Consider the following 16596-nt stretch of genomic DNA (forward strand, 5'->3'; position numbering starts at 1 on the left):
TAGTGAGTTGGTTTGTGTCTTTATGCAAGAAAGTGTGAACACTGAAGATAGATTAGATAGAGATATAGAGAGAGAGATAAAGAGAAAGATAGATGTGTATTTACATACATATAAACTTTCAGAAAACATTTTACCTTTCATATTCCATAAGTATATTAAGTGTCAATTTATCCTAATTATTAAAATAGAGTAAATGTAGAGCAAAGATACCAGTTTTAAAAATTACAGACTAAAATGTGTATTTGATGCTTTATACATGACATGAAAGAAAGGATGTGAAAGTAAATCTAAATGACAGAGGCTGGATGTTCCAGACAATGGGTAACTTGCTTTGTCATTTGGACCTTCTCAACCAGACCTAGTGAACTGTTTCTGGGAAAAATTAATGTCCGTGGGCTATCGCACTGCTTATACGTTCACAGATAAATTTTTGGCCAAGACCTTAATTGTTATAACAGTGCAATTATTGTTTCCAGAAGCATCCAGAGGCTCACCTCCAAGTGAGTGGCTCTGTATGCCTTCCGCAGGTTAAAGACTGAGCCACAGTCAAAAAGTGTAGTCCCAGAATGTGCCTGCAGGATTAGGAAACAGATATAAATACTACACTTTTACTACTGCATGAATCATTGAAACAGAGAGTGTGAAATCCAGAAGGAATCTCAAAAATTTTATGGAGGGGGACACTGAATCAATCAATCAATAAATAAATGGTGTGTGGGGGGGAGAGAGAGACAAGTGTGCAATTTACCCAAAATCACACAGTTAAATATCTACAGTGATAAAATATTTCTGGAGTTGGTGGAGAAAGCACTTGTGTGTTAATTCATTTATTTGTCCATTTATCCATATACAGGCAGGAGAGGTGAAACAGGGCCAAAGGGAGACCCGGGGATTCCAGGCTTGGATAGGTCAGGACTTCCTGGAGCACCTGGACCACCGGGAATGCCGGGTCATCGAGGCGAGATAGGACCACCTGGTCAAAAAGGATATTCAGGAAACCCAGGATTTGTAGGGCCACCAGGTATCCTTTTCTGTGTGTTAATTTTTTGTCTTACATCTTCTTCCACACTTTCCCCTTAAGGTGGCTCTGTAAACTGTATGGAGGCATAGGCTTTTGATGCTATGCTTTTCTTTCAGTTAGTGTGGGGTGGTGGGGGATGATCACACTTCACGATCACCCAGGATGTGGCTACTTTTGCTCTGTAAGCCCTTTTATATACTATAATACTACTAAATATGTTCGCTAGTATTTTGTTAAGAATTTTTGCATTTATATTCACAAGGGATATTGGTCTGTAGTTTTCTTTTCTTGTGATTTCTTTGTCTGGTTTTGGTATCAGGGTAATGCTGGCCTTACAGGACAAGTTGGGAAATGTTTCCTCCTGTTATATTTTCTGGAAGAGTTTGTGAAGAATTAATACTCTTTAAACATTTGGTAGAATTCACCAGGGAAGTCATTTGGTAGAATCCGTCATTTCTTTGTGGGAAGTCTCTAAATTACTAATTCAATCTTTTCACTTCTTATATGTATCTTCAGACTTTCTACTTCTTCTTGAGTCAGTTTTGGTAATCTGTGTTTCTCTAGGAATTTGTCCATTTGGTCTAAGTTATCCAATTTGTTGCCATGGAGTTTTTAATAATATTCCTTTATAATCCTTTTTATTTCATGGCTATTTTTGTAGTTTACATGTTTGGGAAGAATATTCTAACAATTTCCTCATAACCTAAGGACCTCACTGATCTCCCCTCCAGAGAAGAGCCCAGAACAACTTAATCAGCAAATTCTCCTTTCATTCATATTACTGAGCTGCTTTCATGTGCCAGCACTGTTCTAAGCTCCAGGGACACATCAGGGACAAGTGTCCCCTGCCCATAGTAGAGGAGGAATAGCAAATACATTTAAGAACCAAGGTCCACTTGAGACAAGTGCTATGAAGAAAATAAAATAAAGGGATATAATAGAAAGCCATTGGTCAGGGGTTGGGAGGATGGAATGCTCCAAAACTTTACCACAATCTAGTCTCATCCACACATGTGGCTTGCTACCCATGACATCCACATACATGAAGTAAAAAAGGCCATTTACTGATCCATCTCCTAGACAAATATGGTTATTTTCCTATTTACAGAAACCATTCTTTCAACTCCCAGTCTCACCTTCTAAGTATAATTTTTTTTATTTTATGGAATATTTTGCTTCTCTCATCCTTCTGTACAACACGTGCTGCTGGGTGTTCATTTGTTTCCACAGGTGAAAATGGAGTGGTCGGGATGGTGGGCTATCCTGGAGCCACTGGCCCCCCGGGGCCACCTGGGAACCCAGGCACCCCAGGTCAAAGGGGTAGGTGATGGAGCGTCTTTCCAGCTATCAGGAGGCATCGACAATGGCCATTTATTTAGCAGCAAAATAAGTTACATTTCATTCTTTGCAGAACAAATAGTTCTGAGAGAACAATGTATTTAATTTTCTGTATCCTTTTCCCATCTGAATGGAAGCCTATTTTCTCCTTGCAGGCTGATACCACTATACTTACAGGGCTGCCTGTTTGGGCAAACTATTTATCAAGTTCTCAATGCTGTTAGCCTTTTTTTGTTTGTTTGCTTTGCTCTGTTTTATTGTGATCACTGTTAAGTTTCGAGTCCCTATGAACCCAGGACCTGATGTTGTTACTCCTGTCTGTTAGGTAGCCCTGGAGTTCCAGGAGTAAAGGGCAAGAGAGGACACCCAGGAGCAAAAGGGGACCCAGGAGACAAAGGGAACCCGGGTCCGTCTCAGATAACCCTTTTAAAGGGGGACAAAGGAGAACCAGGTCAAAAAGGTAAAGAATTTCTTACATTTAGAATCAGAACACCAGGCTGGGCACAGTGGTTCACACCTGTAATCCCAGAACTTTGGGAGATTGATCGCTTGAGGCCAGGAGTACAAGCCTAGCCTGGGCAACAGGAGTAATATAATCATCTCTGAAAAATGAAAATAAAACAAAATAAAATAAACTTCTCCAGCTGAAATTAAAACCTCTACCCAAATTCAACTTTATCCTGTTAACTACCAGGATAAGTTTTTTGTGATTGTTATATAGTCAATATAATCAATCTAAAACCAGATTTTATGAAGGCCTCTCTTGCAGTCTTGTTGACCAAATTTAATCCCAAGTAACTTTAGAAAACAGAGAATTACTGGGTAAAATGTTACCTTTGCAGACTTTCATAGCAGGGAAGGAATACAAGAAAAATGTGTTTGCAATTGCAAAATCATATCAAGCTTTGAGAAATTTGTAATAAATTTTGAGAAATGAGATTGTGTTCAATAAATACTTATATCTTTACCACTTAAGGATTTGTAGTCTGAATGAAGATTTGCTTTAAAAATTCTGCACGGAGTGCTGCAGACCACGATGAAAAGACTAACCTAGAGAGTTAAAAAGGAAAAACTTTTGAGTAGTTCCTATTTAACCTGGTGTTGAAGACATAGTTTAGTTCTGGTGCAGACAGAGGATAGCAATAAAATAGAAAGTAATATGAATTTTATAAAACTTTCCTAGAACTGGTCTAAGCCAAGATATGAAAAACAAAATACTGACTCAAATTTCTAGTCCTTATAAACTGACTGCACAGACATCATCTCACTAGACTATTCTAGATTATTTAATCAGGGTTAGAAACATTTTGAAAAAACATATGCATAGTATATCTATGCCTATGTGAGCCAAAAATTTGGCTCTCACAGCATAAATGCACAGTGAATACTAATTTACAATTAAAGAATTTCTTTTGTAAAGTATAGAGGGACACATGCTATTTCTATGCTTCTAACAAAATTCTTTTACTCACTCAAAGTACAGTATGTATCGAGGCTGTTCTGTGTGTTCTCTTTTGGCTTTTCAAATGCATAGCCAAGGAGCATAGATTAAAACCAAATAAAAAGAGAGAGATAGAGAGACAACATATTGTCTAGGTCTCTCTAATTTCAGTATGATCCATTTTATATAAATCTGAATTTCTGACTTAAAGATCTTCACTGCAAATGTGGGAGAGATCTTGAGTGTCCAAATAAGCACAGTCATTGTCTTGACCTGAAGGAGTCTGCATGAGACTTAGGCATATATATGAAAAGATAATGAATAACACAAGGTGCAAATTAGTACTGTTACGTTATTTAACAAAGACCAATGTAGCACTTAACCACGTGGAGGAACTGTTGTAAGTTTTACAAAATATTAACCCATTCAGTCCTCGCTACAATCCTAGGAGTAGGTACTGCTGTTGCTGTCATCCCATTCTACAGATGGGGAATAGAGAGGTCAAGTTACTTACTCAATGTCGCTGTGATAGGAAGTAGGCGCTGGACCTCACAGTGACATGGTGGGTTCCCAAGCCCACACTTGGCCTCGTCACTGTGTTGCCAGGTACCACTGGCGGTGAGCCCCGTGGAAGCTGAGTCAGGAAGCAGAAGACGTAGTGCCTGGGGGAGTCAGAGAAACCTCCCTGAAAGAGGACTTAAATTATGAGTAGAATTCAGATAAGCAAATAAAACTTTTAGCTTAAAATCTTTCCAAGGCTCTCTTTGCTTTAAGAATTCAAACTTCTTAGGCTGGCATACAAGTTTCTTCACCACTTGTCCTTTGCTTAGCTCTCCAGCCACATCACATGACTGTACTCAACAATCCTTGTTTAGTACCTGTGAACTAGCATTTTACTACGTCCTGAATACAGAGGTGAACAAAGCAGACTTAGTCTCCTAATCATGATGAAACTTATAATTTGGTGGGTGGGGGAGACATTATGGATCTGTAAACATTTTCTTTTCTTTTCTTTTTTTCTTTTTTTGAGACAGAGTTTCACTCTGTCGCCTGGGCTAGAGTGCTGTGGCATCAGCCTAGCTCACATTAACCTCAAACTCCTGGGTTCAAGCAATCCTCCTGCCTCATCCTCCCAAGTAGCTGGGACTACAGGCATGCACCACCATGCCCGGCCAATTTTTTCTATGTATTTTTGGTTGTCTGGCTAATTTCTTTCTATTTTTTAGTAGAAACGGGGTCTTGCTCTTGCTCAGGCTGGTCTTGAACTCCTGACCTTGATCAGTCTGCCAGCCTCGGCCTCCCAGAGTGCTAGGATTACAGGCGTGAGCCACCACACCCAGCCTGTAAACATTTTCTATATAGGCCAGTTAGTAAATGTCTTAGGCTTTGTGGATCACATATGGCCTCTGTTGCATATTCTTCTTTGGGTTTTGTTTTGTTTTTATAACTTTTTAAAAATCTAAAAACCATCCTTAGCTCTCAAGCCATACAAAACCTAGCCAGATTGGGCCCAAAGGCTATATTTTGCCAATCCCTAAAAAAACAAAAAAACCTGAAGCAAATGAACATGTTAAACAATGTTTATTTTTAGATTGTGATAAATGGCTTAAATGGAAAAAACAAAGGTTGCAAAACAAAACAATCTAACCTCTGACACTCATTACTCCTTTGCACATGCTCTTTTCCTGCCTGGGAATCCTGCGCCATTCCATGTCTCCTCTACCCAATTAGCTCTCACCTGGTCAGCAAGACTGAGCTAAAAAATATCCCCTCTTCCAGAAATTCTTCCCTGGAGTATATTGTGCACAACTCTATTGCAGAACTCATCTCACTGGACAGTAGTTGTTTACTTGGCTGTCTCCACAATTAAACACTGGAAACTTGGGGAAAGAGGACATGATTTATTTATATCTTCAGTTCTCAACACAAGACCTGTATATTAATTAGATAATTAATCCATATGTGAATGAATGAATAAGAATATAAGCAGGAAAACAGCCAAAGGAAGTGAATCTGCTTGTGATAAGGCACAAAGCCCGGCTGCAGACAGATGGTAGAATGCTCATGCTACTCTGTAGGTAATAGATATTCGACAGAGATTTGTGAGCAGGAGAAAAATATGATCAAAATCCTGTTTTAGGGAGAGTAGAATGATGTCCTTGATGTTTATGAGCTTTCCAGCCATGCAGAACTGGATTCAAATCCCACTGTTATAGCTGATTGGCAGTGTGATTTTGGGTAAGGCCTTTGACTTACCTAATACTTAATAAATGATAATTTTAATACATGGATTGAGAAGGAAATAGCCTAGATGAAAATAGGGCAGTAAATAGTGCTCTGTCTTCACTATATAAAAAAAAGAAGAGGTATTTAGGCTGCTACTTCTTAAAATGTTTTAAAGAGTAAGTTTTACGAAAATTGCTAGTGTTCATTAGGACTAACTTATGGCAGGCACTGTGCTAATGCTTTGCACATATTATCCGATTTAATACTCCTCTTAAAAAGATAGAAGCCAACATTCCTCCGTGATCTTAAGAGATATGCTATGCTGTCTTATAATAATATCCCATCAGTTTAAACCAGGATGTGGATGAGTCTGATAAAATTCTAACCTGTATTTTTACTACCTGGTTTTCAACTTTAGGATTTGCAGGAAATCCAGGTGAGAAAGGAAACAGAGGCATTCCAGGGTTACCAGGTTTAAAAGGCCTCAAAGGACTACATGGGCCACCAGGACCACCAGGTATAGCTGATTCTTGAATATAAATGGCATGTCTCAAGTTTTCCTAGATGTAAATGTAATAAAAAGAATTAAACTAAAATGAAGGTGTTTATAGTAGGCATGTATTAACTAAAAATTATTAACTTACACATAGTTTCCTTTTTTCCTTAACATTTTATTCTGGAATTATGGGTATATGTTTAAATTATAATTTATCACAGTATCACATATCAGAGATAAAAATTAGATAATACTTTAGACGTTTTTAGATTTGCCTCTTTCTTTTTTTACACAAGTTATTGAGTTTGTAAAATAATTTTTAAATAATTAAAGTAGCCCACTATTCCCATAACCACTTCAGTAACAAAATATGGCAATAAAACTTCAGTGTGCAGTTGAAAATATATTACTATATGGTCACAGGAGCCTGGTCTTTCCTGCTGGTGTTGATCCTATGATGATTTCCATGTCTAAAATCCAGGCCTGCTGACAGGAATCTAACTTGCTCTAGGTTTATGTGTTCCAAATCCCCACTTCCCTCCTTATCTGAAGGCAAAAGGGAAGCTAAACAAGTACCTGAACCAGCTGGTTTGTCTGTTCTGGATTTATTCATTCATGCATGCAACAAATATTTTTTGTTGCTGTGCCTAGCACCTATATAGGACATATGACTATTTATTTCTTCTCAAGGCCCCAGAGGAGATCTTGGCAGTATTGGGAGTCCTGGAGAACCTGGGCCACGTGGCATGCCAGGAAGCGTGGGGAACATGGGTGTACCAGGTAATGTATAAGGTCCTGTTGTGAGCCTCTACAAGCTCATGATGGGGTTGCAACATTAGATATTCTGTGTTGTATATTGTTTTAGTTTTCCACCTGGTAGAAAGTTTATGTAAAACAACTAGATTTGCTTTTGGGCAAATGCACTGTGTGCATCTAGAATATGAGTAAGAACAAAATATATACTGATGCTATATAAAAATCATCCATTGTAATTACCTGATGCATTTGTGATTCTGAAAAAACAACTTCTTGAGAGAAGGGTGGTTTACCCAAAGGTCAAAAGTGGAACACTTCAAGATCCCCATGTTTACTTGTTTTACCTGATTTTCCCCCCTAATTTCAGGTTCTAAAGGAAAAAAGGGAACTTTGGGATTCCCCGGACAAGCTGGAAGACCAGGCCTCCCAGGTATTCACGGTCTCCAAGGAGATAAGGGAGAGCCAGGTTATTCAGAAGGTACAAGGCCAGGACCACCAGGACCAACGGTATATATAGGCCACTGAAATATTTATGTTTTGGTGGTAGATTGAGCACCTGAAATATCAACAAGTATCCAGATTCAATGTGTGCAGAGAAAATTGAAGCTATTACTGTACTTTCAGGCAGTTATTTGGATTTTTTAATACTATCTCCACAACTGAGGATGCCTATCACACAGATATCAACTTCTGAAAGCCTCTTTCAGCCACCAAGAAATTTCTCACACTGTCCCTGCAATTTAAGTGTGCTGCCAGAAGGGGGCAGTGATTACAGGCCCACACACTTTGACAGAGCAGTGAGTGTTTTTCTTGTGATACAAAGTGGCCAGTCTCTGGTGTGGACTCATCCCACACAGACTTAGAAAAATAAATTTCCAAATCTTATAATCAAAAATACTTGTGTTATTAAAACATAACAAAGATACAAAATAAAATAACTTAAGAGCATCATTAGAAAGTGAATAAAGTCTGAAGGTAAATACATTTTTCTTTCTTAAATGTTTTAGAACTTTAAGTATTTTCATTCCATTCCATAAAATATTTTTATCTTGTCTCAATGTTCTTGGTGTTTATGCTCTGTCAAGTTGAGGTTATATGTTAAAGCCCTTGCTAATGTGTTATATAAAGCATCAACCAAATGTTTCAGTGGGGCTTGGTTGCCTTTTTAGGTTTCTTTTTTTTCCAGCCTTTCTATATATAACACTTACAGTAAAAGGCAGAGATAGACCATTAGAGAATAATTAATAGAAATTCCTATAAGCAGAGGTTGTTAATCTGGGATTCCATGGACCCCTAGCAAAATCTATGGGATCCCAAGAAACCCACCAACCTCTTGAAATTAAATGTAAAATATTTGAAAGATTTTTGTAGAGGAGAGTCTACATTTTCCATCAGATTTTCAAGAGCATATGATCCCAAAACATAAAAATTGTTACTTAGGGAACCTTCTCCCTCTCTTTTGAGCCAATAAAATACCACCTTTCCTAAAGATTTTCACCAACTATCTCTTCCAGTGTAATTGCTAAAACAAGAAAGAAAAAATTGTAGACACCACACAGACACAAGAAAGTAACCATTTATTACTTGGAGCACAATTCCTTTTCTCTTTATATTTAGATTAAGTTCTCAGAAACTTAAGAATCTCAGGAAGAGATTCCTTGCACTGAGATATTTTCTTGATGAAGAATCCTATTTGAGTTCATTCACATCTAGTTAATTAATAGTTCCATTGAGATGTAGGGGTTTTCATAGGCAACCACCAGAAAAAATTTTTAGAACCATGCGTTGAACAGATCAGAGTAAGAGTAGTGCATTTTAATTGGCTACAATAGAAATTTTCTCAGTCTCCATAAAACTCATATGTTCTGGTTTATCATAAAACTAAAGTACAGATTTAATAAATATTAAATCATTGAAAGTTTTTTTATCATGTGATTGACACACATTTATCTGGATGCACAGCATTTGTAGGACACATATCCATTGAGTCTATGTCTTTCTTACCCCCAGTCATCAAAATTTATAATTATACATCTATGTGATTATTTAATGTCTATCTCCCTACTGTATCTGAAGCTCCATGAAGGCAGGGGCTGTATATATCCTATATCTGTATATGGTGGTCATTACATCCTGGTAAGAGCTAGCTTCATGGGTATGCAACCTGTGCAGTCACAGAGGTCCCATGCTAAGAAGAACCCCATGCTTGGTTTAATGCTTTGCTATTCCTATCTTGAAATTCTTAAAGAAAATTTTAAGAGCAAACCATATTTTCATTTTGTGCAGGGCCCCACGAACCGTGGAGCCATCATGTTCCCAGCACCTCTCATGATGCTGGCAGATAGCAGACACTAAATATGAATTGATGAATGAATGAATGAAGTTTATACTTAATTCTAATTGCATATCTTGCTTATATGAGAATTTTAAAGGTCTCTGACTAAATTTAAGGGGGATCCAGGATTGCCAGGTGACATGGGAAAGAAAGGAGAAAGAGGGCCACCTGGCCCACCTGGACATTCGGGGCCTGCTGGACCTGAGGGATCCCCTGGAAGTCCTGGAAGTCCTGGCCACCCAGGTGAGCCCTGGCTTTACAAGCTGAAAGCATTCATTACTCATAGTAGGTCCTTCACCTCCTGCAATCATCTCAGTAAATAGAAAGCTATTTATGCTTTTATTCTTCAGTTGCTTTTATTCAACTTTGAACTTCAAATTCAAAGACACTAAGAAACAGGGAATTAGTCAGCAGGAGCCTGGTTTTGTGATCAGCCTACTTGGTGGACTGAAACGTCAAAATTTGCTCCCATAAACAAAACTTTTAAAGTATTGCCTCAAGAAATTCAGCCTAAAGACATGAAATGGTTCATTGTACAATTGTACAATGTTCGTATTAGTTTGCTAGAGCTTCCATAACAAACACCACAGACCAGTGGCTTACACTGCAGACATTTATCTTCTGGTAGTTCTGGAAGGTTAAGGTATTAGCACCGTGGGTTTCTTCTGAGCTCCCTCTCCTTCTCCCTGTGCCTTCCCTCTTGTGTCTGTGTCTCATTCTCTTCTTATGAAGCCACCACTCATATTGGATTAAGTCTCACCCTACTGACCTCATTTTAATTTTTAATTATCTCTTTAACAACTCTGTCTCCAAATACAGAGACATTCTGAGATGCTCAGAATGGACATGCTCAGTTAGGACTTCAACAAATGAATTTGAGGTGGGGACAAAACTCAACCTATAACCATGTGTTCTGTACCTTTTTTTCCTGACATATTTCCGGATTAAGCTTTGGCTTTCTTACTTATTAGCTTCCAATTTGGGTTTAAGTTTTTGTATTGTTTTATTTAAAACAACTGCTGAACTATTGGGTTGCAGCTTCAGATCTTATTCAAAGACAATATTTAAACTGTTCAAAACACTGTAAGGGTCAATAAATTTGCAGTTAACTCACAATTAAGATAATAAATTGGCTATTTAGTGGTCCATGTGGTTAGTGTACACACACCTTTGAAAATGATTCAATGTATCTCTGCCGTAGTTGCCTGGGGAGACAGAGGCAAGGTCCAGAGCCCAGGGTGACTTGCAAAAGAGATCTCCTTAAGGCCAACTTGAGCACAAGTGTCTGTAAGAATTGATGATTTCTGGCATTGTAATCATTTATCTTTCGGTGTTCTTTCTTCCTCCTCCTCTCTCTTCATTTCTAGGAAAGCCGGGTTTTGATGGTGATTTGGGTAATAAAGGAATCAAAGGCTTCCCAGGCCTTCCAGGAATAAAAGGCCTCCCAGGTTTCATTTTTTTAATTTCTCTGTGTTGTTTTCATGAGGGAGGCATGTTTCTGCTGAGGTTAGAATTCCTGTACTGCTCTGTAGAAGGCAGCTCCCAGTTACTCAGTACCCAGACAAAAATGCAGAAAAATGAGGTTAGATATTTCTACCTAATTCAAATATCTGCCAAACTAAACATTCCGAAGTGATGATTCCCATGATAGTATCAATCTGTGCATACATTTCACTGGGCCTTTAGCATCACATAACTATAGTTCTAAAAAATTAGCACCTTTAATAAAATCCCACAAATCTCCCTGGTATTCACATTAAGCCATTGGTAGGAAATAAATCCTCTTTGTATGCCGTGGTGTTTGCTGTTTTCAGGCCTTCCGGGATTCCCTGGATCTCCTGGACCAGTGGGTATGAGAGGTAACCAAGGACATGATGGAATTCCTGGTCCGCCTGGAGAAAAGGGGGAAACAGGTACAACTTGCTCCTTATCTTTGATCCACCACTTTTATTTTGGATAGAATCATTAGTGACATTGTAATCCTTCCCTGCTCTAAAGATTCTTCTCTGATAGAACTGATTCTCTTTAACGTGTCCTTGGTGTGTGACAACTAAACTTCCTTCGCATATATGTAATGTAATGAAATTAGCCAAATATTACTTTACCAAGATTATCTCTTTCAGGTTTACTGAGGGCACACCCAGGCCCAAGAGGGAGCCCTGGTGCTCGAGGTAAGCAGTCCTTCCCTGACTTGATGATACACAGTTTCATATGCTTGATATATAAAATAAACTTAACCTAGTGAATTAAAGAACTCCTGATGGTGATATAGGATATTTACCATTTTAGTAATCGATTTTAAATGTTTGATTATTACCATCACAACAAAGGAAACTAATTAGAAACTGTGATCCAATTTTGGAATTTCTTTCTATGAAATCTTTAAACATAAAAAGGATTCTTGTATATTTACTTTGTTGCTGTTAGCATGGTTCAAATCTATCACCTCCTGAAAGGAGAGAGGATGTGATTGATGGCTTCCCAGTGAGCATCCCTTCCCGCTGACCTGCACACAGGAGGAATCCTTTCCCACCTTGCTATCTTCATAGGTCTGCCCAAGTCCCAGCCCCAGGCTGTGGTTCATGCTGTCGTTTATTAAGGGCCACCCAGTGACTCTCTCAATATCTCAGACATGGCAATGTACTGAGCATGTCATTCAATGTGTAGGCAAGTGTTTTGTTTCAAAGCCTGCAAGCCTGCACTTCTCATGTCAGTATTTCACAACACAAGTAGAAATGTCAGAATGTTTGCACCTTTTCTTGGCCCCTCTCAGCCTTGGGTCCCAGGCATGGGAGTGTTTCATTAGCAAAGAGGCCTAGACCTGGTGAAGGCCTCCAGTTACTGAGATGCTGCTAAGAGACTCAGCTGGATGGGAATGTCTCTTGACTAAACAGCAAAAGTGTGAAAGTAGACAAGAGCTGTTCTCTTCCACTCATTTCTTAATGATCTGATTGTCCTTTTGGCTGAGTGCAGAGTTCACGCATCTCCCACACCCTCCTCCCTAGTGAGCACAAAGGCTTGTCCTGTTCCGCAATCTGGTTTTAGAACCGTGGTCAAAAGGAGAGTAGTTGCTGTTCATGTTCCGAGGCTAGGCTCGCAGTTTAACCATTTGGAATGGGAACGGTAGCTTTTAACATAAAATAAAATGTGATATAAAAATGGTCATATCTTAGGTAATAAAGCCTCAAAAATAACAAATAGCCTAATTATGTAAGGAAATGATTATGCACCTCAATCCCTTCAGGATAACTAAATATGGAGAAGAGTTCATTGAGACTTGGAAGGTATGAATCCTTTAAATGAGTTCATTCTCCCAAATCCTAAAAAGAAATCATATTGCAGAGCAAGCAATCATTTGAATGAACATGGAATATATAACCCAAGACATGGTGACACTTCTTCAGGTCATTGTCATACAAAGACAGCATTACAGATCTTGGACTGAGCTGAAGTCATCTAAACACTTTCTTTTAAAAGCATAAATTGCAGGCATTAAAAAGCTAAAGAATGTGAATAGACATAGGGCTAGATAGTCAATATTCATCAATTTTATTTTCATCATCACCCTAAGTAAACCACATAGTAACTTCCCAAGCCCTTCCCTGAGCCATCAACCTCATTCTCACGGCTCCTTGTCTTTCCTCACATCTGCCTCCTATTTTCATGCCACTTACTATTTCCAGAGTGACACAGAGATAGGAGAAAGAAGGGAGAGATTGTTTTCAATTCCTACAACATTTTTCATTGATGAGTGTCAAAGCACAATTTCTTGAAGTTTTTTTTAGATTAAAACTTTTAGTATTAAGTTACGCTCTTTTGGGGGTCTTCTTTGGTAAATCCAAACTTTCTGCCACATTTGTCCCTCCCAGACTAGTGTTCCTGTTGTGGGAGAGAATTAACCACAGGACAGAATAAGGGTTGCAATTTTGTTGCTTCTTTGTCTGGGTTTGGCTAGATCACGCTGCAAATGCACACATCAGTGCTATGCAATTTAGCTTTTTATGCTCTATTGAATTATCTGAGACTAAATAATGTTACTGTATTTAAAGCTCTTCAGATGATAATAATTGTGGTTTATATTCATAGAACATGTTAGATCTCAGACCATACTTTTCAGACTGTATGTTATCTCACTTGATCTTTTTAGAACTGAGAGAAGATAGGCATTACCTTCACTTTTAAAATAAGAAAACCAACACTTGAAATAGTATGTGAATCTGAAGTGACTTTGCCAAGATCAGATGACTAGTTGGAGGCAGACTGAGTCTCAACTCAGTTTTTATAGACCTATATTTCATTTACCGGCCTCTTTTAAAAATATATATTCTGATTCTTAACACTCTTAAGTAAAGGTGCCTACCTTATTAAAGATAACCACAAACTATAACTCCAAATGTAGGGGCAGTAAAGAAACTTACCAAACCTTCTTCTTCGCAGGAGCCAAAGGAGACAGGGGAGTCCCCGGCTTGCCCGGCCCCCCGGGCAGGAAAGGGCCAGAGGGGGATGTGGGGCCTCCAGGGCCCATTGGCATCCAAGGACTCCCAGGGCCACCAGGTTTGCCTGGTGCAATCATCCCTGGCCAAAAAGGAAATCGAGGTCCACCGGGCTCAAGAGGAAACCCAGGTAGAAGGCTTACTTGTAAATAATATAAAAGAATGAAAATCATGTTTCACCTTGGAAGTTCTCAACCTCCTCCTCACGCTACCTCCTTCCTTCTTTTTTCCCTCTGATTTCCTCCATTCCTCTCACGGACAGCTGCTCTCTCACACAGTGCAGTGACTCTTGGTGGTGTTGAGACACAGGGCCTGTTTGAGAGATGAGTGGTCACCAAATTGACAAGCCTAAAAGAGATTTGCATCCATTCAACCTGTATTTACCACTGAGCTCCCACCCTGCGGAGGGACCAGGCTGGGCTCTAGGCAGTGGGCACAGCCCTGCCCTAACAGACCCTCATCAGAGAGAAGCGGTTCCCGCTTGGGCCAGGTGCCTGACTGGCCTCACCTCACTCTGGCTATACCACAATCCCATCACATGCCCCAAGGGAAGGGGACAGGGAATTAATATTCTCGGTAATGATAAGGTGCAGGGTTTGCACTTGTTAGATAGAAAGAATCACGGATAGAAACTTCTACGCTCCCTTACTAACAATACTGACAGGCTTTTTGTGAATTCAGGTGAGCCAGGTCCTCCTGGCCCTCCGGGGAGTCATGTAAAAGGCATAAAAGGAGAAAAAGGGTTTATGGGCCAGCCTGGCCGAAACGGTCTACCTGGAACTGTAGGAGACATAGGGCCACCAGGTCATCCGGTGAGTATGGAAAATTATCGACTTATTATGAATACAATATTGACTTACTATAATTGTTCTTAAATTGTATATTGTTAATATAATAATATTGATTTATTATTATTTATGCAAGAATACTATACTTTTATAGACCAATTGCTGGGATCAGATGTACCTTGAGGCAGCAAAAATTTATAATTTTTGATGCATCTGTGCAGTGTGCTTAAACAGTCCAGAGGGTTCGGGAAGTCAAAGAGTCTTACAAGTTAGAAAAAGGTCTGGCCTCGCCTTTAAAACTTTGGTCTATGTGGGACTCACCTCTATAGCTTTTCTGACCCTTGCTTGTTTAGATTCTGAACAATTCCAGTGATGGAACCTTCAAAAAGCAGCTAGGCCGGGCGAGGTGACTCAAGCCTGTAATCCTAGCACTCTGGGAGGCCGAGGCGGGCGGATTGCTCGAGGTCAGGAGTTCGAAACCAGCCTGAGCAAGAGCAAGACCCCGTCTCTACTATAAATAGAAAGAAATTAATTGGTCAACAAATATATATATATAAAAAAATTAGCCGGGCATGGTGGTGCATGCCTGTAGTCCCAGCTACTTGGGAGGCTGAGGCAGAAGGATTGCTTGAGCCCAGGAGATTGAGGTTGCTGTGAGCTAGGCTGACGCCACGGCACTCACTCTAGCCTGGGCAACAAAGCGAGACTCTGTCTCAAAAAAATAAATTAATTAATTAATTAAAAAAAAAAGCAGCTAGGAGTTTAGAATCATTCTAAATGATGGTGTCATTTTCCCTCTCCATTACCATCCTGTAAATGTCTATTTATTTTCTCTCCACCTTCCAATGTTTCTAAATAGCTGCCATTTATTTCCAGTTATTTTCTTCCTGGATAAATATAAAATTCAGTTTTGTTTTTTTTTTCCAATTATATATGAGTTTTATTCATTCATTTTTTTTTAATTTTTTTTATTTTGGCATATTATGGGGGTACAGATTTTAAGGTTTCAATAAATGCCCATTTTCCCCCCTCCCCCCAAAAGTCTGAGTCTCCATCATGACCATCCCCCAGATGGTGCAATCTCACTCACTATGTATGTATATACCCGCCCCCCTCCCCCCTCCCACCTGCCCAATACCCTATTACTGTAGCACCTATGTGTCCACTTAGGTGCTACTCAGTTAATACCAGTTTGCTGGAGAATATATCTGGTGCTTGTTTTTCCATTCTTGGGATACTTCACTTAGTAGTATGGGTTCCAGCTCTAACCAGGAAAATATAAGATGTGCTATATCACCATTGTTTCTTAGAGCTGAGTAGTACTCCATGGTATACATATACCACATTTTATTAATCCATTCTTGGATTGATGGACACTTGGGCTGTTTCCACAGCCTTGCAATTATGAATTGTGCTGCTATAAACATTCGAGTGCAGGTGTCTTTTTTGTAGAGTGTCACTGGATCATTTGGGTAGATGCCCAGCAATGGGATTGCTGGATCAAATGGTAGATTCACTTGTATCGCTTTAAGGTATCTCCATATTGCTTTCCACAGAGGTTGAACTAGTTTGCAGTCCCACCAGCAGTGTAGGAGTGTTCCTCTCTCTTCGCAACCACGCCAGCATTTATTGTTTGGAGATTTTTTGATAAAGGCCATTCTCACTGGGGTTAAGTGATATCTCATTGTGGTTTTGATTTGCA

General features: G+C 39.3%; 1 protein-coding gene across 1 annotated transcript in view; it reads left to right on the forward strand.

Moving 5' to 3' along the window:
• Positions 1-16596, forward strand: part of COL4A3 (collagen type IV alpha 3 chain) — a 64584-nt gene that overhangs the window by 32551 nt on the left and 15437 nt on the right. Inside the window, exons 28-39 of the mRNA XM_012749406.2 lie at positions 854-1021; positions 2252-2341; positions 2685-2819; positions 6445-6543; positions 7213-7302; positions 7646-7785; positions 9730-9856; positions 10981-11061; positions 11428-11526; positions 11737-11784; positions 14051-14236; positions 14788-14918. Coding sequence (XP_012604860.2) covers positions 854-1021; positions 2252-2341; positions 2685-2819; positions 6445-6543; positions 7213-7302; positions 7646-7785; positions 9730-9856; positions 10981-11061; positions 11428-11526; positions 11737-11784; positions 14051-14236; positions 14788-14918 — 1394 coding nt within the window. The remainder of the gene's footprint in view (positions 1-853; positions 1022-2251; positions 2342-2684; positions 2820-6444; positions 6544-7212; positions 7303-7645; positions 7786-9729; positions 9857-10980; positions 11062-11427; positions 11527-11736; positions 11785-14050; positions 14237-14787; positions 14919-16596) is intronic.

Source organism: Microcebus murinus, chromosome 8 (genome assembly GCF_040939455.1).
Source record: "Microcebus murinus isolate Inina chromosome 8, M.murinus_Inina_mat1.0, whole genome shotgun sequence".
Taxonomy (NCBI): domain Eukaryota; kingdom Metazoa; phylum Chordata; class Mammalia; order Primates; family Cheirogaleidae; genus Microcebus; species Microcebus murinus.